This window comes from Canis aureus, chromosome 1, assembly GCF_053574225.1.
Source record: "Canis aureus isolate CA01 chromosome 1, VMU_Caureus_v.1.0, whole genome shotgun sequence".
NCBI lineage: Eukaryota > Metazoa > Chordata > Mammalia > Carnivora > Canidae > Canis > Canis aureus.
In genome coordinates this window covers 116654620-116680000 of record NC_135611.1, presented here as the reverse complement: position 1 = coordinate 116680000, position 25381 = coordinate 116654620, and the positions used below count along the sequence as shown (strand labels likewise).

At 37.4% G+C, this 25381-nt stretch overlaps 1 protein-coding gene across 10 annotated transcripts in view; it reads left to right on the top strand.

The window, feature by feature from the left end:
- The window catches only part of ZFP14 (ZFP14 zinc finger protein), a 30998-nt gene extending 7105 nt beyond the window's left edge, over window positions 1-23893 (top strand). For 3 of the 10 annotated variants that reach the window (XM_077906008.1, XM_077906099.1, XM_077906188.1), the window contains exons 3-6: window positions 1932-2010; window positions 3201-3327; window positions 4598-4696; window positions 18251-23893. In XM_077906008.1, the coding sequence (XP_077762134.1) occupies window positions 1981-2010; window positions 3201-3327; window positions 4598-4696; window positions 18251-19617 (1623 nt within the window). In that variant the 5' untranslated portion in view covers window positions 1932-1980 and the 3' untranslated portion in view covers window positions 19618-23893. The remainder of the gene's footprint in view (window positions 1-1931; window positions 2011-3200; window positions 3328-4597; window positions 4697-18250) is intronic. The other 7 variants (XM_077906358.1, XM_077906429.1, XM_077906518.1 and 4 more) reach the window with 5 other exon arrangements.
- The last annotated feature ends 1488 nt before the right edge of the window (window positions 23894-25381 follow it).

Below are 25381 nucleotides of genomic sequence, written 5' to 3'. Positions count from 1 at the left end.
ATACATACCCATTCCTTATCCTGACACTTCTTATTTAACACAACTCCACCCAAGAATTTTCTTTAGTTCCTCTCATTCCAATGAGGGTTGGGAACAAAGAGCCCAGTGAGTGTCCTTCCTACATGGCCTTCTCTCTTCTCCACTAATGTGGATCTTCTCCTGGCTACAGAATCTTCTGTCAAGAGCCATGAGGGAACAAAAGTGAAATGCCTTGAGAAAAATGCAGGCACTCTCTGCAGAAAGTCCCCTTGTTAACATTTTCCAATATAACAGCTTTTGATTTTAATACTTAAGCTTCAGAGAAAGTATATCTCTGAATACAATGATTTTTAGTCTGAATTTATGTAGGAAAAATTTGTGTCCCCAGTACACAATTTGACATCTTTTCAAAGTTTTTGACCTTTTAATTGACATGTAACATACATAGAGAAAAGAACACAAGTCTTAGGTGTGTAGCTGAATGAATTTTCATACACTGAGCACATTTGTGCTAGCAGCACTCAGGTCAAGAAAGAGAATATTGGGGGATCCCTGGGTGGCGCAGCGGTTTGGCGCCTGCCTTTGGCTCAGGGCGCGATCCTGGAGACCTGGGATCGAATCCCACGTCGGGCTCCCGGTGCATGGAGCCTGCTTCTCCCTCTGCCTGTGTCTCTGCCTCTCTCTCTCTCTGTGACTATCGTAAATAATTAAAAAAAAAAAAAAGAAAAAAAGAAAGAGAATATTGGTGGTACCTCAGATGTCCCCACTTCAGTCACTCCCTGCGCACCAGGCCCAGATATAACCCCTGTGTCCTGATTTCTAACACCATAAATAAATTTTGCCTATTTTTAAAACTTTAAATAAGTGAAATTGTATAGCTCAGTATAACTCTTTTTAACAAAAAATAATGTGCAGGAGACTCTTGTTATATTTCAAATATAATTGGTAGACACTCAGGACCATCCTCGGATGTTTTGAGATGCACACAAATATCATTAAGAGGATGTGTGTTTCTGGTGCTGCCAGTGAGAATGGAGGTGTCAGAGCATCATACAGAATGTGAGCTATCCTGCCATTATGTTTTGGTTAGAAATGCATTTTCATAGTGTATTTATTTAACATGTAGCTCTTGGGTAGTATAAAATGAGTTTCTAAAAAGTTGGGGAAGTATTGAAGAAATTGTGGGGAAAGACACAAAGCAAGTGAGAAAAGTGAATTCAGTAAAAGAGACCATGAAAATACTAAAGCTAAAGGTACATGTGGAGCAACCCATGTATACTATAATTCTGTCCTGGAGGGAGATGTGAGGCTGCTTGGAGGTTTGGAATTGACGTATAGTGCAGTGTAGTTGCAATAAATACCTGTTTAATAATGTACTATTAGAATGTCTGGTATTCAGGAATGAGTTATTGATATTAAGGGGAGATCTTTGTTTTAAAAACTTTCCTTAAAGATCTCTGGTTTAATGGAGAGAATTTGGTCCTATTTGACTGCCTAGAGGGAAAACTCCAGACTTCTTCACAGACTTGAGTTTTCCAAGGACATAAGATGAGATTTAGTGTTGGCTGGTCTCAGTCTCTGTATGCGTTGAGATCTTACAGTATATATGTAAGGCTTTTAGGATTGGGTGGATCAAGTAGGGATATAATTGGGGCCTTATATTGTAAGGCTTAAAATTTCATATGGTGACTTGATATCTTTATCATGGCTCCAAAGGCCTAATCATGAGTTCCCCTGTTCTTGCCAGATATGGTCCCTATCCAGCAGAAAAGACTCCTACCTGACTAGCCTTCCTATCAGGCAGATGATCTAAACCCCTTCTGGTCCTCACCTTATCAGAAGGTTTCACCTCCCTGCCAGCCCACAGAATTATTCAAACAAACCAGTCACATCCTCCTGTGGGGATCAGGGACACCTTACCCTCTTTTTACTACAAAGCCTGCCTCCCACAGACCCTGCTTGTTCACTCCATTCCTGAGTGCAACCCCTGTGTGGCCCTGCATGACGTGTGGTGTTCTCCTCCCCTGGGCTGTGAGTATACATGTCTAATAAATGCTGTCAGTCTCATCTGTCCAGTGTCAGGTATTGAGCCCCCTCATACTATATAGGGCAAGGAATCTCTCCCTCACCAGTGGGGAGGTAATTAGGTAATCAGAACAAAACTACAAATGGATCAAGAATCATCTCCAGCAAACCCTGAGAGAAGAATACCAGGAGCAAAGTCCATTGTGTAATTTTACAGGATGTGCTGGTTTATAACAAGGTTTCTCAACTTTGGGAGTATTAATATTTTGAGTCAGAGAATCTTTTATTGTGAGGGCTGTCGTCTGCATTGTGGAACATCAAACAGTATCCCTGGCCTTTTACCAGTGAGGTGCCTATAACACTCATATCCCCTCCCTCCTGTTGTGATAACCAAAATTGTCTCTAGACATGGCCAGATATCTTCTGGGGAGTAAAATCACTCCTGATTGAAAACCACTTGTCCAAAGTGACATCATCATGGTTCAGCATCCTCAAGTCAGGGTTGAGGAAGGGTGTTCAGTTAGGGATGATGGATGATAAAGACTAAGAAGGTCATCCAGATGCATAAGTAATAGATAATGTAGGCTGTAAGAATCAAGGAAGATTTTTGAAATTGCAATGAATTAAAATATCTAAATAGGAAAAGAAAAAGATTGAATATGATATATTCAAAATGTGGACTACCATGTACAGTTTTTTTTAAAGTTTATTAAAGAAGTGGTCCTTATAGGGAAAATGTTTATAAGAAAAATCTGACTTTATGATGAACTTGTGTCTATTTTCTTAGAAAAGATATTACAGTACTTTTGGGAGAAGTTTTTGTCAATATTTTTTCACGATTGTTAAAGGGAAAAGGAAGTGGAAGACATTTCCCATGAATTTACGGTGGAGACACATAGCTTGTAAAAGGCTTGTGTGTACAGTTTCAATTAATTGGGCCTTTTTTTGGTTATTTTATTAATTTCCAGATTTTGGGGGGTAAAAATTAATCTTATCTGCAGCCATAGGGCTATTCAAGACATGTAGAACTCTGCTTCAGTGATACTAATTTTCTTACTGTCCCCTTCACATAAGCCCTATCCCATTGCTTGTTATGTGGCCCCTTCTCTGCATTGCAGTCCTCAGTCTCCTCCCTTTTCATTTAAGAAATATTGCATTTATTTTCACAGGTAATAACATGAGTTTTATTTTTTCAGGGTTCAGTGACATTCAGGGACGTGGCCATAGATTTCTCACAGGAAGAATGGGAATTCCTGGACTCAGCTCAGAGGGACTTATATAGGGATGTAATGTGGGAGAATTATAGCAATTTCATCTCACTAGGTAAGGCTATTTATTTCAAATTGTGTTGACTTTATTGTCAATTTCAGGACTATGTTTTGAGAAAATAGATACATTTTTTTCTCTGTTTTCCAAAGGAACGGCTTTAGCTTTGTTGGGTTGGAAATAGGCTCCTGCATTTAATACTTCATCACTTTCATTCTGCTGTGTCCTTCAAATTTTTTTCAGGCTCTGTGATTTACTTGTTTCATTGGTATCCAAGGGCTGGGCTTGAATTTGGGTTGATGACAACAGAAGCGTTGTCCAAGAAATCAGATTTTACATTATATTTAAGCCCAGAATTGATGCAAATACTCACCACTCCTTTCTAATCCAGCAAGGAGAGTACCTAGCCACAGGGGTTTTGAGTCTCTGAAAATCAAGGGAGCCTAGAGAACTTACACTGTATAAAATGGATCCACAAAGTTCATTTAAAACTCAAGTAAACGCATTCTGTTTCCTATAACATATTGAGTTCTACCTGCTTTGTGGTTGAAATTTAAAATCTAAGAACTTTGAGATGCCTGGGTGGCTGAGTAGTTGAGCACCTACCTTCGGCCCAGGGTGTGATCCTGGGGTCCTGGGATCGAGTCCCACATCGAGCTCCCTGCATGGAGCCTGCTTCTCTCTCTGCCTGTATCTCTGCCTCTCTCTCTTGGTGTCTTTCATGAATAAATACATAAAATCTTAAAAAAAAAAAATCTAAGAACTTTGAATTTATCATTGAATGAATAATCCTAGAAAGGATCAGATGTCATCTCAGGAAGACTCTCCTGTCAGTAAGTTGATAATAATAAAAATAACTAATACACACACAGGTATATGTACCTATAATTGCATGTATTTGTACTTACTATTGTGAGCATTGTCCATTATTAATTAATTCTCACAACTCTAAATCACAAGTAATATACTGTGATTATCGTCCTTTCAGATGAGAAAACTTAGGCATAAGAGGTTAATAATTTACTGAGGTAACACAGCAAGAAAGGCAGGATTTTAAACTCAGTCTGGATTCAGATTTTATATTCTCAACCACTACACAAGACCACCTCTCAACAGAGTTTATATGAGTTTAAATTATAATAAGGCCTGTTATTATCGTTTCCTTGTGCTCCCGAAGGTACCCTAACATGAGTGCTCTTCAGCTGCCTTTCATTTCTTCACTCTTAGGCTTTGTAAAGTGCCATTTTGATCTGTAGTTAATTATGAATTTAACCAAATTTGTACCTGACTTTTGGACTTACAATTTCACATCACATTATCTTTTAAGCAGAACCTTCCATTTCTAAACCAGATGTGATTACCTTATTGGATGAAGGGAAGGAGCCCTGGATGGTTGTGAGGGAAGAGACCAAAAGACACTACTCTGGTGAGTGAGGGCTGAATAGGATGGGGAATTAATTACTGCAGGTAAGAGCCAAGCCTGTTAACCTTGAGATATTGGAAATCTCTCTTCCAAAGCCCATGGCCTGTGGAGGGAAGCAAATTAAAATCTTTTAAACCTGGACTCCAGAGGAACTTCCTGTTGACCTCAATTACAACTCTCTGTTTTTCATTTTTATTTTTATTTTTTTTTTATTTTTATTTATTTTTATTTTTTTTTTAAGATTTATTTATTTATTCATTCAGAGAGAGAGACAGGCAGAGACACAGGCAGAGGGAGAAGCAGGCTCTGTGCAGGGAGCCCGACGTGGGACTCCATCCTTGGTATCCAGGATCACACCCTGGGCTGCAGGCGGCGCCAAACCGCTGCACCACTGGGGCTGCCCTTTTTTTTCATTTTTAATATTTTTTCTACTACTTCAAAGAGAGGAGCTGTTCTCCGTAGGAGGAACAAAGATGACAGTAAACATAAGAGCTGAAATCAACAAGATAGTAAAAGTAGAGAAAATTAATAAAGCCAAAGGTTGATTTCTTGATAAGATCAACAAAGTTGGTAAACACCTAACTTGACTCATCAAGGAAAAAAAAAAAGGACGACAACAATTGTTAATGCTAGGAATGAAATAGTAACTGGGTTATCACTTCACATCCTATAGCCATTAAAAGAATAATGAGAGAATACCATGAGTAATTTTATGCCAATAAATTAGACATCTTAAATGAAATGGAACAACTTAAAAAACACAATTACCAGAGCTGACACAAGATAAAAAAAGAAAATCTGAGTAACCTTATATCTGTCAAAATAATTGAATTCATTCAGAAATCTTTCCACAAAGAAAACCCACCAGGCTCAAATGGCTTCACTGGTGAATTCTATTAAATATTCAAGAAAGAAATAGCAGCAGTATTACACAAATTCCTTCATAAAAGGAAAGAACACCTCCCACAAATAAATAATTTAAAAAATAGGTAGAATAAATAAATAAAATATTTTAAAAAATAAAAATAAATTGTGTTTTTATATACTAGGAGTGAAAAAAATAAGGAATTTAAAATCAGTTAAGTCAATTTAAGTCAGTTAAGTCAATTAAGTCAATTAAGAAAATTAAAAGCAAATTAAGTCAATTTACAATAGTGGCAGAAACCAAAAATACTAAGGAGTAAATTTGATAAAACATGCAAGACCTGTACACTAAAAACCATGGTAAAGGCCTAAATAAATAGAAAGAAACTATTTGGGGATGGGAAGACTCAGTCTTCTTAAAATATCAATTTTATAAATCTTAAGCTGATTCCAAAATTTATGCAAAAATGATGGACTTAGCATTTCTAAGGTAATCTTGGAAGAGTATATTACAGGACTTCGACTATATGACTTCAAGATACTTCAAGATTATAAAACTACAGTAATCAAGGGGCACCTGGGTGGCTCTCTCAGTTGAGTATCCAAATCTTGGTTTCAGCTAAGGTCATGATCTCAGGGTCTTGAGATTGTGTCCTGCATCAGGCTCCAGCCTCAGTGGGGAATCTGCGTGAGATTCTCTCTCCCTGTGTCTCCCTCCCCCCACCTTTCTCTCTTTCTCAAAAAAATAAAACTACTGTAATCAAGACTTTGAATATTGGATAAAGGTCAACCAACAGAACAGAACCGAGACCTTAGAGGTAGAACTCATACACACTTAAAAGATCATTTAGTTTTTAAAATTTTTAAATATATTTTTTAAAGATTTTATTTATTTATTCATCAGAGACACAGAGAGAGAGGCAGAGACGTAGGCAGAGAGAGAAGCAGACTCCATGCAGGAGCCCGATGTGGGACTTGATCCCGGTTGCAGGATCACAACCTGAGCTAAAGGCAGGTGCTCAACTGCTAAGCCACCCAGGTGCCCCGAAGATCACATTTTTAAAAAGATTTTACTTCTATAAACGTGAAAGAGAGAGAGAGAGAGGCAGAGGCATAGGCAGTGGGAGAAGCAGGCTCCATGCAAGAAGCCTAATGTGGGACTCGATCCTGGGACTCCAGGATCACGCCCTGAGCTAAAGGAAACTGCTCAACTGCTGAGCCACCCAGGCATCCCAGGATCATTTATTTTTGACAAAGGCACCAAAACATTCCAGTGGAGGTGAAGGAAAGTTTTTTTAACAAATGAATTTTGGAATAGCTGGAGAAAAAATCTTCACCCCTACCTCATCCCAAAATTAATTTAAGATGTACTTTAGACCTAAATATAAAAACTAAACATAAAAAATGTAAAAAATCCAAATATTAAAAAAATTTAAGACTCATTATAAATTTTATATAAAAAATATGAAAGGTGGGTGTGCCTGGCAGGTTCAGTCGGAGGAGCATGTGACTCTTGATCTTGTGTAGAGATTACAAAAAATAATAGAAAATAAACTTAGGGGATCCCTGGGTGGCTCAGCGGTTTGGTGCCTGCCTTTGGCCCAGGGCGTGATCCTGGAGTCCTGGGATCAAGTCCCACGTCAGGCTCCTGGCATGGAGCCTGCTTCTCCCTCCTCCTGTGTCTCTGCCTCTCTCTCTCTCTCTCTGTCTCTCTCTGTCTCTCTCTATGTCTATTATAAATAAATAAATCTTTAAAAAAATAAATAAATATACTTAAAAAAGAAAGCTAAATATAAAGCTTTTAAAGGAAAACTAGGAGAATGACTTACAGTAACCAAAGGCTTCTTAGGTGAAAGCAATAACCATAATAAAAATTGATAAATCAAATTTTATCCAAATTAAAAACTTTGTCTCTTCAAAATATACCAATAAAAAAATGAATAAGTCACAGACCAAGAGAAAATAGCAGTAAAACATATCCAACAGAAGACCGATATGTACTGTAACTCAACACTGTAATGATAACCCAATTAAAAATGGGTAAGGGCACCTAGGTGGCTCAGTCTGCCTTCAGCTCAGGTCATGATCTCGGGTCCTGGGATTGAGCCCCATGTCTAGCTCCCTGCTTAGTGGGGAGTCTGCTTCTCCCACTGCATCTCCCTCTGCTCATTCATTCCCTCTTTCTCTCTCTCTTTCTCCACTCCCCCCCCAAATAAATAAATAAAATATTTTTTTAAAAAACAAGTAAAAGGTACATCCATACTATGGAATAATGCTCAGCAACAAAAAGAAATAAACTGTGGATACACACAGCAGCTTGGGTAGTATGCATGAGGAAGTATGCTGAGTTAGAAAAGCCAATCATAAAAGGTTACATACCCCATGACTCCAGTTATGTAATGTTTATGAAATAACAAAATTACAGAGATGCAAATGGATTCATGCTTGTCAAGGGATAGGATATAGAAAAGGGAAAGGATGGTTAGGGCCATAAAGGAGTCTTGTGGTTATGGTACAGTTGAGTATCTTGTTTGTGGTGGTGATTATGCAAGTTTATATGTGATAAAACTTTAAAATCCATAGAAATATATACAGTTGAGCCTTAACATGCGTTTGAACTGTGTGACTCCACTTACATGTGGATATTTTTCACTTAATACAGTAGAGTACTGTAAATGTATTTTCTCTTATGTTTTTCTTAATAACATTTTCTTTTCTCTAGCTCACTGTGTTATAAGAATACAGTATATAATACATCCAACTTAGAAAATATGTGTTAATCAATTTTTTATGTTATTGGTAAGGCTTCTGGTCAACAGACTATTAGTTGTTAAGTTTTGGGGGAATCAAAAGGTAAATACTCAGATTTTTGACTGCATGAGGGGTTGGCATCCATAACCCTGCATTGTTCAAGGTCAACTATACGTATACACAAGGGCATGTATAACTAGTGAAGTCTAAATGAGCTCTATGGATTATACCAATGTTACTTTCTTGGTTAGACTATTATACTATAGTTATATAAGATGTTAAACATTGGGAGAGGTTGGGTGAAGGTTGCATGAGACTTTCCTGTGTATTTTCTGCAACCTCACAGGAATCTACAGTTTTCTCAAAAAGTAAACAAAAATGTCCGATAGGGGTGATAGGTAAAAAATTTGAACAAAGATATGGATACTCTTTATCATCAATGACTATAATTCATTTATATCTAAATCTCTGTTAGTCAGCTTGAGCTGCCACAACAAAATACCATAGGCTGGTAAAACATTTGTTTTCCCATAGTTCTGGAGGGTGGAAGTCTGAGATTAGCATTTGGGGCTCTGATGAGGGCTTGCAGATCTTCCCTTCTCACATTGTCCTCACATGGCAGGGAAGGAGAGGGAGTGAGACAGAGACAGACCTCTTATAAGGCCACCAGTCCTATCAGTCTAAGAGCCTCATGACTTCTTTTAACCTTATTAATTATCTTCTAAAAAGTACCATTTCCAAATACAGTCACATTGGGTCAGAGCTTCAGTGTCTAATTTTGGAGGGACACACACAGTTCAATCGATAGCAGTATCTATATAGGATCCAGTTTCTCTGGCTTCTATTTTGATTAGTTTATATGTCTTTTGTTGCCTAAAAATGTATTCATTCATTGAGTGAATCTGAACCATGCATTGCTAGACACCAATAGAACAATTGTGAACAAGAATGCTAGGTTCCAGCACCCATGTTTACATTTTAATAGATATAAGGACATTAAGTAAATAAGTAAATGGATAATGTTAGGTGGTGACAAGTATTATTAAGAAAAGTGAGAACGAACACCTGGGTGGCTCAGTGGGTGAGTGTCTGCTTTCGTCTCAGGGCGTGATCCCTGAGTCCTGGGATCGAGTCCCACATCGGGCTCCCTGCATGGAGCCTGTTTCTCTTTGCCTCTCTCTCTGTGTCTTTCTTGAATAAATAAATAAAATCTTTAAAAAAAAAGAGAAAGAAAAGTGAGAAGAGCAAGGGACTAGAAATTGACAGGTGTTGACATGTTTGTTTTAGGGTCCTCAGGGCTTTTTGAAGAGGTGATATTTGAGTGGAGACCTGAAAAAACAGTTATAGGAATATCTGCAGGATAATCTAGTTACAGGAGTATCTAAAGCAAGAGCGATCCTGATAGAACAGCAAATGCAAAAAGGCCTTGGGTTGGGAGATGGAAGTTTTGTGTGTTTGAGGAACAGCAAGAAGGCCAGGATGATTAGGATGATTATTCCAAGGTAAGGCTATGGGACTTTTAAATGTGATAGAAAGCCCCTGGAAATTTTTGAGCAGGGGAATTACATTTAAGCTGATTTGTCTTCTAATTACCACTCTATGGAGAACAGATTGAATAGAGACAAGATGGGAAATGGAAAGACCAATCAGAAGGCTATTTGATCTCTCCCAGTTGGAGATGATAGTGGTGGGAGGTAGAGTAAGAGCCATGGTAGATTTACCCAGTACATGTGGGTCTGCTCCTCTCTCTGGATACTCTCCTCCCCTCTCTGGGATTTCAACAACTTGCCTGGGACTGCCCCTTTGGATACCCTCTTTACCCAAATTGGACTCCTCACCAGCTTCCTTCCTCCAATATGTATAAGACACATCTTTGTCTTTTAATTGATGATTTGTCCAACTACATTTAAGTAATTTTTTTTTAATTTTCTTATATATTTAGGCTCAAATCTACTGTCTTCCTCTTTTTTTTTTTTTTTTTTTTTGTTCAACTTATTCTTTCTTCCTTTTTTTCTTTTCCTGACTTTTCTGGATTAATCAAATATGTTGACCTTAGCTTTGCCTCTAGTGTTAGTTACACATACTTCTAGTTTTCTTCTCAGAGTTGCCCTAGAAATTAAAACAAGGCTTCTTTTTTTTTTTTTTTTTTTTTTTTTTTAAGATTTTATTTATGTATTCATGAGAGACACAGAAAGAGAGAGAGAGGCAGAGACCAAGGCAGAGGAAGAAGCAGTCTCCATGCAGGGAGCCTGACGTGGGACTCTATCCCAGGACTCCAGGATCACACCCTGGGCCAAAAGGCAGCGCTAAACCGCTGAGCCACCCAGGCTGCCCAAAACATGGATTCTTTACTTACTACATTGCTCCTTAAATTAACTCCTTTGTATCTTTCCCAGTATTGTGAAGATATTAATAACATATTAATTCCTTTTATGTATCCTCCTCTTTTTTGTGTTGTCATGTAACTTAATTCTTTTTATTTTTTTAAAAGATTTTATTTATTCATTCATGAAAGACACATAGAGAGAGAGGCAGAGACACAGGCAGAGGGAGAAGGAGGCTCCATGCAGGAAGCCCGATGTGGGACTTGATCCCAGGACTCCAGGATCACACCCTGAGCCAAAGGCAGATGCTTAACCGCTGAGCCTCCCAGGCGTCCCATGTAACTTATGATTCTATATACATTTTAATCCCCACTGAGCACTAATTTTATTCTGTTGTCAGTGTTTGTTTAGATTTACCTACTGTTTACCTCTTACAGTGCTCCTCATTCTTTTCTGCACTGTCATTCTTCTACCTAGAATCATTTTCTCTGTACCTGAAGAATTTCCTTGAGTATTTCTTTTATTGTGTCTCCTGGCAATGAATTCTCTTTAATTTTTTTTTTTTTTTAAGGTTTTATTTATTTTCTCATGAGAGACACAAAGGGAGAGGCAGAGACACAGGCAGGGGGAGAAGCAGGCTCCAGGCAGGGAGCCCGATGTAGGACTTGATCCCGGGTCTTCAGGGTCAGGCCCTGGGCTGAGGCAGCGCTAAACCGCTGAGCCACCCAGGCCACCCTCTCTTAAGTTTTATTTGACAATATCTTCAATCTTTAAAGGGTACAGAATTTTTATCTTTGTTTTTATTGGATACAGAATTCTGAATTGGGAGTTATTTTTCTCTTAGCTAGTATCTTGTCTTTTGGCTTCTGTCATTTCCATTTAGCAGCAGTTTGTTGGTGATTTTGGAATTCCTTTTCAGGAATTGTTTTGGAGGTTTTTTCCCTCTGTGACTGCTTGTAGAATTTTTTTTTTTTTTTTTTTTTTTCTGCTTGTAGAATTTTCTTTTTTATTTGTTTTTCACAGATTTACTGTGGTGCGTCTATTTTTATATTGTGGTGTATGTATGCTTTTTGCTGTTCTAAGGAATTAAATTGGACTTCATATCTTATCAGTTTTGAAAAATTCTTGGTTGTTAAATATTCAAGTATTGTTTCTTTCCCGTTTTTACTCTTCTCTCCTTCTGGGACTCAAGTTACACATAAGTTAAACCTTTTTTTTTTTTAAGATTTTATTTATTTGACAGACAGAGAGCATGTGAGAGAGAGAGATCATGAGCAGAGGGAGAAGCAGACTCCCAGCTGAGCAGGGAGCCTGATGTGGGGCTCGAACCCAGGACCCTGGGATCATGACCCAGCCGAAGGCAGACATTTAACCAGTTGAGCCACCCAGGGGCCCCTAGACCTTTTTAAATTTTTGCATGTATCTTTTATGTTCTCTTATGTTTTTTCTTATTCTTTTTTATTTCTGGGATTCAATTTTGATATCTTCTATAAACCCATTTCCTAGTTCACTGATCTTTTCTGCTAAGTCTAATCTGCTGTTAAAGATATCTGTTAAATTGTTAAATTTAGCTATTTTTCAGTTATGAGATTTCTTTTTGGATATATATATATTTTGTTTTGTTTTGAGAGAGATCAGGGTGGAGGGGTGAAGGAGAGAGAGAATCTTAAGCTCCACACCCCCCATGGAGTCCAACACAGGGCTTGATCTTACAACCCTGAGATTGTGACCTGAGCTGAAATCTAGTGAGACTCTTAGTAACCAAGTGAGCTACCCAGGCGCCCCTCTCTCTTTTAATAGATTTCATTTTTAGAGCAGTTTTAAGTTGATAGCAAAATTGAGCAGAAAGTAGATTTTTCACATATTCCCTAAGAGTACATTTTTTAAAGATTTTATTTATTCATTCATGAGAGACAGAGAGATCGAGAGAGAGAGAGGCAGAGAAGCAGACACAGGCAGAAGCAGGCTCCATGCAGGGAGCCCGATGTGGTACTTGATCCCGGGTCTCCAGGATCACACCCTGGGCTGAAGGCGGTGCTGAACCACTAAGCCACCTGGGCTGCCCCTGTGTTTACATTTTTAAAATACTTGAGAAGTCTAGTTTATTGATGCATAATTTATATACATTAAAATTCACTCTTTTCAGTGTCTAGTTTTAGGAATTTTGACAAATGCAGACAATTTGGGTAACCACCACCATAATCAAGTTTAGAATAGTTTCAAAGTCTCTTCATGTCCCCAGTGTTCTCTTACTGAGTTAAATCTAGCTTTTGGCTAAGAAATATATATATATTTTTTATGAGGATAAGGCAGTAACTATACATTCCTATTATTTTGAGTGCTTATTTCTTTATTTATTTAGAGGGGGAGAAGAGATGAGGGGCTAAGGGAGAGGGAGAGAGAGAATCTTTTTTCTTTTTAAAGATTTCATTTATTTATTCATGAGAGACACAGAGAGAGGCAGAGACATAGGCAGAGGAAGAAGTAGGCTCCATGGGGAGCCTGATGAGGGACTTGATCCAGGACTCCGGGACCACAACCCAAGCCAAAGGCAGACACCCAACTACTGAGCCACCCAGGTACCCCAGAGAGGTAGAATCTTAAGCAGGCTTCATGCCCAGTGCAGATCCTGACATGGGGTTGATCTCACAATCCTGAGATCATGACCTGAGCTGAAATCAGGAGTCAGATGCTTAATTGACCGAGCCACCCAGGTTCCCCCATTTGCTTCTTTAAAAAGTAAGAAATGAGTGCTGAATTATGTCAGATGTCTTTCCAGTGTCTATAAAAATAATTATAGGATTTTTATCTTTAGAATAATGAATAAATGAATATGACAAATTATTTTGGTAGATTTCCTAACATTGAACTGCCCTTGCATTCCTGAAATAGACTACAGTTAGTTATGATGTATTTTGATTCAATGTGTTATAGGAGTTTTTGCATGAATTTTCATAAATGATAGAGTTTTCCTTTACTAGGTTTTGGTTTCATTTTTAACTCACTTTAACTTGGTTTCATTTTTAACTCACTTTAACTTTCTTTTCTTTTCTTTTCTTTTTTCTTTTCTTTCTCTTTCTTTCAAAAGATTTTATTTATTTACTCATGAGAGACACACACAGAGAGAGAGGCAGAGACATAGGCAGAGGGAGAAGCAGTCTCCATGCAGGGAGCGCGAAGTGGGACCCGATCCCAGGTCGCCAGGATCACATCCCGGGCCAAAAATGGCACTAATCCACTAAGCCACTGGGGCTGCCCGAATTTTTTCTTTTTTGTAAATGGTCTGGGTCACTTTATAATTGGGCGATATGCTTTCTAAAGTTTTGATAATCTTCAGAATAATTTTTAAGAGTAGGTCTTTGATTAATTTCTCTATATTTTCTTAGAGAATTACCCTTCATTGGCATAGTTGTTCCTTACCATTTTCATAATAATTATGTTTTGTTAATTACTTGTTAATGTCAAGAACTGTGAAAGGTCTGCAGTTTTGCCTCTACCTGCATGCTAACAGGTTAACCTGCTGCAGTGTTATGGATGCTGGCAAAAACATATGACTTCTAAACCAAAGACAAAGGATTTTATTGCTCAACAATAAACGGCACAACAAATGGCATGAACATTAACATATTTACTTCATTCCTGTTTGCCCACAAATTCCATGGCGGGGGATGTGGATGTATCTAGATAGATACCTGAATATGCATTGAGCTGCACTGTAAGAGAGGAACCCTGAACTTAGAACCCAAATCTTTATGATGGGCAATGAGCATGAGGGACCTTTGCTCCAAAGGAGATGCTACCTTTATTATATTGAACCATTAGCAAACCTGCCTGTTGATCTAGAGAGAGATACTATCTGTACCTTTCCGCATTGTCAGTTATACAAACATTCTTGAAAAGATAATCCAGAACAAAGGTAGTCAATACTTCTGCTTGCCTGATGTGTAAAATTGTGAGAGACCCATAGTGAGTTCTTTCTGAATACCTAGTTGCTATTTTTAACTTTGTTTGAATGCTTTCCTTTTTTCCTAATTATCTTTGCAAATGATTAATATGTTTCACTGATTGGAGCACCTGGGTGGCTGAGTTGGTTAAGTGTCCAACTCAATCTCAGCTCAGATTTTGATCTCAGGGTCATGAGTTCAAGCCCCACATTAGGCTGTATGCCAGGTATGGAGTCTACTTAAAAAAATACACACATACATACAAATATATATATCACTGACTTTTTTCAAACAACCTAGGTTTTTAAAACTTGTGTATTTCATTCTTTTTCTGTTATCTAATTAATGACGTTTTGCTTTTATTTCCCTCTCTGGATTCTTCAGTATATTTTTTTTTTTCCTAACTTTCTAAACCATATTTCTTTTCTTTCATTTCTTTGCTCTAGGAATTTAAATGTATTGATGAATTTTCTTATAAGATCTGCACTGTATTTTGTAGATTCTTGGTAATCTAGTGTTTTCAATATTATTTTCTAGATAGTCTACAATTTTCTTTATTTAATAAGGAGTTTTAAAAATTTGAAGTGCGTTGGGCAGCTCCGATGGCTCAGCAGTTTAGCGCCACCTTCAGCCCAGGGCCTGATCCTAGAGACCCAGGATCGAGTCCCACTTCAGGCTCCCTGCCTGGAGCCTGCTTCTTCCTCTGCCTGTGTCTCTGCCTCTCTCTCTCTCTGCCTGTGTCTTTGCCTCTCTCTCTCTCTCTCTCTCTCTCTGTCTCTCATGAATAGATAAAAATTTGAAGTGTGAAGATGTCACTTGGTTTTTTAATTTTTTTATTCCTCCTTCTGTTTCATAATGAGACTTTGAGTCATTTCAGCAGTTTTATACATTTGACTGTAGTCATAGAAAAAACCTTTCTTATCTCTCCTATCCCACTTCTCCCCATATCTTTGCTTACTTCATTCAGCATTAAGATTTTCTCATGCAGGTTCCCCATCTGGATCACTATCTTTGAGCCTAGATCCAACATATCCTTTATTTTTACTCTTTCACGCTCAGGTGATCCCAAGTACCATTCTGTATTTGACAGTCATTCTGCTATACTCAATGTCTTCCCATGCCTCTTTGCTCAGGATTTCATAAGCCTTTCAATGTTGGGATTATTGAAAAATATTTGAGATAGTTTTGCAGGAGGTACAGATGTTCCTTTGGCTATGTAGGAATGGGAAGGAGGAGCACCTAGAGGAGGTATGAAGGAACACAAATTTGAGTAAATGTAGCACTGATAATAATAGTATAAACTCTAGTGGAGATAAGTAAATCATTGTAGTACATTTTTTTAAAGTAAACACTATTCCCAATGTGGGGTTCAAACTCACAACCCTGAGATCAAGAGTCTCATGACTGAGCCAGACAGCCACCCCTGTTGTAGTACATTTTAAAAGATTACAAACAAACAAAAAAAAAAAAAAAAAAAAAAAAAAAAAAAAAATAAAAGATTACAAACAGATATTCATTAGTGATTATGTAATTATGGGAATTAAATGAGTAACATCTATTGTGTATTTGGGGTTTGTTATCTAATGGTAAATGGACTTTAGGGATTGTTTCTGTCATTAGGGAAGCTTAGGGGTAAGAAACTAACAGATGAGAAAATTAATAAATATTCCAAAATTGGGAAAAAGAAGAGCAGCTGGTTGCTGGGATAGAGTATAAAGTGCATAGTTCTAAACAGGATCAGCAGGACTAGCTTTTCTGAAGAAAGTGATTTTCAATTAAGATCTAAAGATGAAGAGAAGCCAACCATGCAGTCAGAGGATTTCTCAAAGACCGTATAACCTTGTCAGCAATGCTATTTAATGCGAATAGTGGTAGTGCCTTTTGTGAGCTGAAGAGGCCTTTCTGGCATGAACAGAGTAAATGAGAGAGGAATTGATAAGCAGCTTATTTATGCTGAGGTATTTATTTTTGATTCTAATTATAAAGAAAAATCATTAAAAACATTAAGTAGAGGGATCCCTGGGTGGCGCAGCGGTTTGGCGCCTGCCTTTGGCCCAGGGTGCGATCCTGGAGACCCGGGATTGAATCCCACGTCGGGCTCCCGGTGCATGGAGCCTGCTTCTCCCTCTGCCTATGTCTCTGCCTCTCTCTCTCTCTCTGTGTGTGACTATCATAAATCAATAAAAATTAAAAAAAAAAAAAAACATTAAGTAGAGAGACTCAAATATTGATCAGCATCAGAATCATTTGCTGGAGAATACAAATAAGTACAAAACAAAAACATGCCCAGGACTTGATCCTATAGATTATGTTTCAGTCAGTTAAAAATTACCTCTCTCATGGGCATCCCCGGTGGCTCAGCAGCTTAGCGCCACCTTCAGTCCAGGGTGTGATCCTGGAGATCCTGGATCAAGTCGCACAGAGCCTGCTTCTCCCTCTGCCTCTCTCTCTCTCTCTCTCTGTCATGAATAAATAAATAAAATTTTTATTAAAATAAAATAAAAATTACCTCTCTCTTGGGCAGCCTGTGTAGCTCAGCAGTTTAGCACTGCCTTCAGCCCAGGGCATGATCCTGGAGACCCGGGATTGAGTCCCACGTCGGGTTCCCTGCATGGAGCCTGCTTCTCCCTCTGCCTGTGTCTCTGCCTCTCTCTCTCTCTCTCTCTCTCTCTCTCTGTGTGTCTCTCATGCGTGTAAAAATAAATAAATAAATAAATAAATAAATAAATAAATAAATAAATAAATAAAAATAACCTCACCTCTCTCTAGTTTTAAGAAATCTTCAGGTGATTCTTATCACTGATTTAACTTGTTTCCCTAATCACCAACCTTACCTCCAGTCCTGGACTCTATTCTCTGTGTTTCCTTTGCCATTTTTTTTTTTTTATGTATGAAAATGCAGTCTGTTCCATAATACAATTAATAACTCACAGTACAAATTAGCTTAATAGTGATATGGAATAGGGAATGATGTCAGTATAATTTGAGAGTTAGTTGATTCACAGGTAATTTTCCTTCTTGAATGAAGCCTGGATAGAAGTAGACCTAAAACATTCAGTAGGAAAGGCAAAGTGTTCAACTTGATGCTGTATTGCTGGATGCCCCTTCACCTCTATATGAAAAAAATTAATAATTGAGTGTCTGCATCCAGGACTCTCTCCCCAGAGATACTGTTAACTTTGCCTGGCTTCTAGCTGAAAACAGGTTACCTTTTACCCTATTCCCGCCTTAATGGTAGCCTTGCTGACTTAGGGCTTTTTTCCATTGCAGTGTCTCAGCACTTGAAATCCAGCATTTCTACTCTTTTGTGTGTGCATTTTAGTATCCATGAAATGGTCTTCAGCCATGTTGAGCTGCCTTTTAGATTATCTTTTGAAATGTCAATTATTATATTTTTGTTAGTGTTCTGCCAATAAAGTTGCATAGGTTTGAGTAGTCTTCTCCAGCCCTGTTTTCTTCATAAACTCTTAATTTTTTGGTGTGTAATTTTACAGAAGATAACGGGCTTTTTAGATACACATATGTGGTATTATAGCAGAAATGCCTGTTTTAGAGGTATCTGATCCATTCACTTGTAAGACACATGATTTTAGGTGCCTTTTATTTCTCTATAGAAGTTTTCTTTCTTCTGTCACAGGAAAATAGTGTGTGTTTGCCTTCTTATTTTCTTTCAGATTTGGAGTCCAGATACAGGACCAATACGTTATCTCCAGAAAAGGACATTTATGAAATATATTCATTCCAGTGGGAGATAATGGAAAGAATTAAAAGCTATAGTCTTCAGGACTCCATTTTTAGAAATGATTGGGAATGCAAAGGCAAGATTGAGGGGCAAAAGGAACCACAAGGGGGATATTTTGGGCAAGTGAAAGTTACTTCTGAAAAAATGACCACTTACAAAAAACATAATTTTCTTGCTGAATATCAGAGAATTCATAATGGAGAAAAGTTGTATGAATGTAAGGAATGTAGGAAGACCTTTATTCGTCGTTCAACACTTAGTCAACACCTGAGAATTCATACTGGTGAGAAACCTTATAAATGTAAGGAATGTGGGCAGGCATTTAGACAGCGTGCACACCTTATTCGACATCACAAACTACATACTGGTGAAAAGCCCTATGAATGTAAGGACTGCGGAAAGGCATTTACAGTGCTCCAAGAACTTACTCAACATCAGAGACTTCATACTGGTGAAAAGCCCTATGAATGTAAGGAGTGTGGAAAGGCCTTCAGAGTGCATCAGCAACTTGCTCGACATCAGAGAATTCACACTGGTGAGAAACCCTATGAATGTAAGGCATGTGGGAAGACCTTTAGGCAGTGTACACACCTTACTCGACATCAGAGACTTCATACTGCTGAGAAACTCTATGAATGTAAGGAATGTGGGAAAGCCTTTGTATGTGGTCCAGACCTTAGAGTACATCAAAAAATTCATTTTGGTGAGAAACCTTATGAATGTAAGGAATGTGGAAAGGCTTTTAGAATATGCCAACAACTTACTGTCCATCAGAGTATTCATACTGGCGAGAAACCCTATGAATGTAAGGAATGTGGGAAGACTTTTAGACTAAGGCAACAACTTGTTCGCCATCAGAGAATCCATACTCGTGAGAAACCCTATGAATGCATGGAATGCTGGAAGACCTTTAGTAGTTACTCACAACTTATTTCACATCAAAGCATTCATATTGGTGAGAGACCTTATGAATGTGAAGAATGTGGGAAGGCCTTTAGATTGCTCTCACAACTTACCCAACATCAGAGTATTCATACTGGTGAGAAACCTTATGAATGTAAGGAATGTAGAAAACCTTTTAGACTGCTCTCACAACTTACTCAGCATCAGAGTATTCATACTGGTGAAAAACCTTATGAATGTAAGGAATGCGGTAAGGCTTTTAGACTTTATTCTTTCCTTACTCAACACCAGAGAATTCATACTGGGGAGAAACCCTACAAATGTAAGGAATGTAAGAAGGCCTTTAGACAACATTCACACCTTACTCAACATCAGAAAATTCATAATGGAGTTTAATACAAAAAAGCCTTCAATTGTACATTATGTTATAAAATATCCAGAAATTCATTTTAGAGAAATTTGCTTCATGCTTCAACTAAGCATAAGAAATTTTATATTATTGGGAAAAAAAGTTGCTTTAAAAGCCTTCTATCACCATTCAAACATTGTTTATCTTCAGCAAATTCATGTGAGGGAATAATATAATGAATGTAGGAAAATCTTTAGCCTTATCTATTATTATCCCCATTTCACTACTTTATTATGTGTTATTGGACAAGGTACTTAAACTTCTGTGCCTCATTTTGCTCACTTGTAAAATGGTGATAATAGTACCTATGTATATTAGTTATTTATTGCTGTGTAATAAATTACCACTAACTTAGTAGCTTAAAATAATACACATTATCTCACAGTTTCTATGGGTCAGGTGTTGGGGCATAACTTTGTTGGGTCCTCTGCTTCAGGGTCTCTCACAAAACTAAACTAAAGGTTTCAGCCAGGGTTGGGTCTCATTTGAAGGCTCACCAGGGGAAGGGATTCATTTCCGACCTCACATGGTTGTTGGCTGTCACACTGAGGTCCGCAGTTTCTAGTTGGCTGTAGGCTGACCTTAGTTCCTTGCCACATGGGCTTCTTCAACATGACTGCTTATTAAGTGTGATCTACTAGCATCATAGAAGTTATAATCCTATGTGATCTAATCACCAAAATAACACCTTTTAGTTATTAAGACTCTCTGTCTTATACTGGTTAGAAGCAAGTTACTGAGTCACCCCACATTCAAGGGTAGGGGCTTACACAAGAGTATGAATCAGAATGTAGGGACCATTTCAGGGTCAGCCTGCCACACTGTGTAATAGGATTGTCTTAAGGCTTAAGTAGTGCTTGGACAAATAGCAGCCACATAGCATGTTTCCTGTAAATATTATCTACAATTGTTATCATTAGTGTTAGTGAATTCATATGAAAGGAATTTACTCTAGAAGTAGTAAATGTAGAAATGCCTCATGTCACTGCTCAGTGCTTACTAAACTTAAAATAATTTATTCCAGATAAAATCTTGGAGGTTCTATTGAATGTGAGAAGTTCTTCATCATTTGAGCTGCATCAGTAATTTCATGGTGAAAAGAAACCTTATGAATTTCTTGAATGTGAGGTTAAGAGTACAACTATTATAGAATCAGAAAAATATAAAATTATTTTCCCATAATAAATTTCAAAAAGTAAATGTTTTGCAATCCCTATTGTCTGAACACTGTTAAAGATTAATTAGAAACTATCAAAAAGAGGGCAGAAAGGAAACTAACCACTTGGAAATTTAATATTCTGTGTGTTTGTGCATGCATATGTGTGTGTGTGTATGTATGTATGTATTTAAAACTCTTATACAAAAAAAAGAACGTCATGCCATTTACAGGCAATATACTGTTTGATGTTCAGATTGCCGCATCTTCAACCAGTGGGAGTTAGGTCTTTTGACATGACCTACTAGTAGTTTGATAGTTTATTTGGTTACAGCTGGAGACAGTTTGGTCAGCAATGAAAGATGCTTGGGCACCAACTCATCCTAAAAATTGATAAGGGGAAAAATAAGCATTTATTTTGTTTTTTCCATGTGAACCAAGTTTTAGGGCCACCAGAAAGCTCATCAAATTAAACGATTTTCGTTTTTTGTTTTTGTTTTTTCTTTAAATTCAATTAGCCAACATCTAGTGTATATCATTAGTTTCAGATGTAGTGTTCAGTAATTTATCAGTTTTATATAGCACCCAGTGCTCATCACATCACGTGCCCTCCTTAATGCCCATCACCCAGTTGCCCCATTCCCTCACCCTCCTCCCCTCCAGCAACCCTCAGTTTGTTTACCCAAAGTTGAGTCTCTAATGATTTGCCTCCATCTCTGATTTCTTCCCACTGTTTTCTCTCCCTTCCCCTATGATCCTCTGCACTGCTTCTTATATTCCACATATGAGTGAAACTATGTTTTGTTTTTAAGAAATATAACCAGTAAATACAGAAAGAATGATAGGATTAGAAAAATCACATTTTCTAGTTCCCTAATGGAATAATGGGTCAGGAAAATGATCTTCAATGGATAATGAAACGAGTGAAATATTTTATAGTGAGAACTTTAAAGTGGATTTATCAAGCTAATAACCTTTGAGCCCTTTGATTAATTTTAACTTCCATAAAAGTGGGACTATCAGACAATATCCACATCCTGATAAAATGTAATAGGAAGTACACACCACTACCTACAAAACCTTATTGCCAAAGCGGTGAACTGAAGGAAGCAAACCTTTGAGTCAAACTCTAAAAACAAGAATTTGGGGAATAGATGAACAAAATAAATGGCACCGCAAGGAAGTAGCCAAGCAGATTCTAATGTATAAAATTCCACAAAACAAATTACCTGATTTCTTCAACTAATGAGTGGCATGAAAAAGAAAAGGGGAAAGGCAACTGTTAGCTGATTAAAAGAGACTTAAGAGACCTATTAGCTAAATTCAGTACATGGGCATTGCTTGGACCTGGTTTAAACAAAATGTAAAAATACATTTTGGAGACTGGAGAAAATGTGGACTTGCATTGAGTATTAGATGATATTTAGAAATTTTAATTTTAGGGATGATAATATCAGTGTGGATATTAAAAGATAAAATGTTCTATGTGTTAGAGATACATGCTTATATATTTACGAAATGGTACGATACCGGATTTGCATTAAAATACTCCAACAAAAGAAAAATAATTGGCAGAGAGAGCTGGAAGGTAGATTGGCAGAATGTTGATAATTCCTGATGTGGAGTGGTTGGTTTTGGGGGTTCATTGTTCTAGTATTTCAGCTTTCTTATGTGTTTGAAAGGTCCAGTAATAAAATGTTTAAAATCAAAACTGAAATTTATAGACAACTTAGAAATGATTGTTGATGAGATGTGTGTATCTAAACTTGTCAGATGTCACTGAAATCAATCCCCTTTAATGAATTAAGGAAATTTCATTTGTGGATCTAGTCTTCATCTCACCTTATCCAACAGCAGTCAACACAGGGCCTGTCACATCAATGAATGTGTTAGGGGAATGAGTATGTCAAGAAACCAGAAAGAGAACAAAATAAAGCTTGCAAAAGAGAAGCAAAGCACAACTAAAAATAGAAATTAAAGACTAGACAGTAGTGGATTTAATCCAATGTTAATAATGATTAAATTTGGAAAGATCTAGTCAAGAAAAAGAAAATGAAAAATAATGCATTTAGAACTTTGTTAGTAATAAAGGTGACCTAGCTACAGATTATCAAGAAAATTTTGTTTTAATTACAAGGTAATACTATATATATATATATATGTGCTCTCTGTGTTCCGGTCCATAAAATATATGGGGGCTACTTTTTTTTTTTTTTTCTGTAGGAATATGACTTAAACCAACAAACAAATGTGTGTATGTATATGAACTCCTTGCTTAAGAAAAAAACTGATAGTTGTACAGATAAAAGCTTTAAGAAATAATCCTTCACAAAATTCTACCAATTCTGCACAGCTAAAATAATCCTGATACAAATCTAAATGAAGATAGCTCCTAAAAAGCAAAATCCAGACCAGCTTCACTTGTGAAGATTCTATTCGTCTTAATTCTAAATAAGGTATACTTAGAATTTATTACAAAGTCGGTCTTCACTCATAGATCCATGTGTTGCCTTTCCCAAGTCTCAGATATCTTTAGAAGACCTGTGTTTAACGGTATAAGGCCTTAACCCAACATTTTCCATAAGCTTGTTTTGGGGAATACTAGTCCTTGATGATATTTGGGGGGGAAAAAGATTTCTTGGGAAAATGTGTAAATGCAGCAAAGCGTGTGCTTATGGGGAAGACTAAGTACACATTATCAGCTTGTCAAAAGATACAGCAAAGAGATTTTTATTAAACACAGTGTATCTCAAACTTACTTTGTTGTGGAATTCTCATTCCCAGTATCTCTTACCATCTTTAGAATGTGAACCACTTTGATAGATGCTTCCATTACCACAATGAATGTCTTCAAGGACATCATTTCAGACATTATGGTGAGTGATTGTGTTGGGAGGGGGTGAGGAAGGGCACTTTTCTTTGCAGCTCACATCATATTCTGAAAGCTTCCTGCTTGAATCTTGAGGGCTAGTGCTTTTCTATAGAATGTAAAAGATTCTAGCTTGGTCCTTTACATGTATATATTAAACATGCTTAAATATTCTGTTAAATAGTAATTGGGACATAAACAATTTTTCATTGTAATAAAAATGCTATATTGTATATCATTTTGTGTATTTTCTGGTTTCTTTAAAGAGTGAAAAATCTAAGGTACACATCTAGAAGTATAGCCTAGAAATAGGCTGTACATAGTTTCAGCTTTACATATTGCCAGATGGTTGCTACATCACTGCACTAATTTTGAATCCCTCTAATCATTGAAATGAGCATCCATATTTTCTGACTTCTGTTATTGGTTACAACATTTAATTTCCCTGATTACAAGTGAGTTGAGCATCTTTTTCATATGTGTTTATTGGCCAATCATATTTCTCTTAACAGTGCTTTTTTTCATTCATGCATTTTCTCTGTTTCTTTGGGGTTATCTCATTGATTATTCATGACTTGTAAAATATTCTAGGTATTACACATTTATAAACATTGCAGCTATTATAATGTGTTATGGAATTTATTGTTTTGCTGACATTTTAAATTTAGATGTATTTTCAAACTTTCCAGATAATCTTACTCTTTTAATTTCTGGTCTTACATTTTCTGCCATGTGGTCATAGCATTTGCAAGTAGAAAAAAGTTCCCACAATATTTATATTTATTTACATTTCTCATGCCAGTAGCTGGTATTTACAGAATACAGTATTAGTGAGGATACCTTTCTCTCATTTTTTCCAATCTAATGGAAATCATGTATCTATTTATTTATTTATTTTTAAGATTTTATTTATTCATTCATGAGAGACACAGAGAGAGACAGAGACACAGGCAGAGGGAGAAGCAGGCAGGGGGCCCAATGTGGGACTCGAACCCGGGACTCCAGGATCACGCCCTGAGCTGAAGGCAGACACTTAACCACTGAGCCACCCAGACATGCCATCATGTATCTATTTAAACATTTAGTGTAGGGCAGCCCCGGTGGTGCAGCGGTTTAGCGCTGCCTGCAGCCCAGGGCATGATCCTAGAGACCGTGGATTGAGTCCCATGTCAGGCTCTCTGTATGATGCCTGCTTCTCCCTCTGCCTCTGTCCCTATGAATAAATAAATAAGATCTTTAAAAAAAAAAAGTAAACATTTCGTGTAATGCCCCTTGATTTAGAGTAAATAGCCTTTGTTACACATAACTATTTTCATTCAGTCCCTATTTAACTTAATGCCTGCTAGATTTTGTCAGAAGCCAGTTTGTCATCTGTTGGTGTGAACATGTTCTCCTTAAATTTTCTTTTGTGATGATTTATACAGATCTCTTGACAAATTCAGGGGTTCTTATGACCACTCTTAGGTTCAGTAATTCAGTAGAATAACTCATAGAGCTCAGGAAAATAGTGCACCTATGATTAGTTTTATTACAATGAAAAGATACAAATTAGAATCAGCTAACGGAAGAGATGCATAGGGCAAACTGTAGGAGGGATCCAAATGTGGAGCTTCCAGTCATCCTCTCCCTGGAGTCAGGGATGGCATTACCTCATCCTGGTTATGACATGGGGTAATTCCCATAGGAAAGCTTTCCTGAGCCTTTGGTTGCCAGAGTTTTTCCTGGG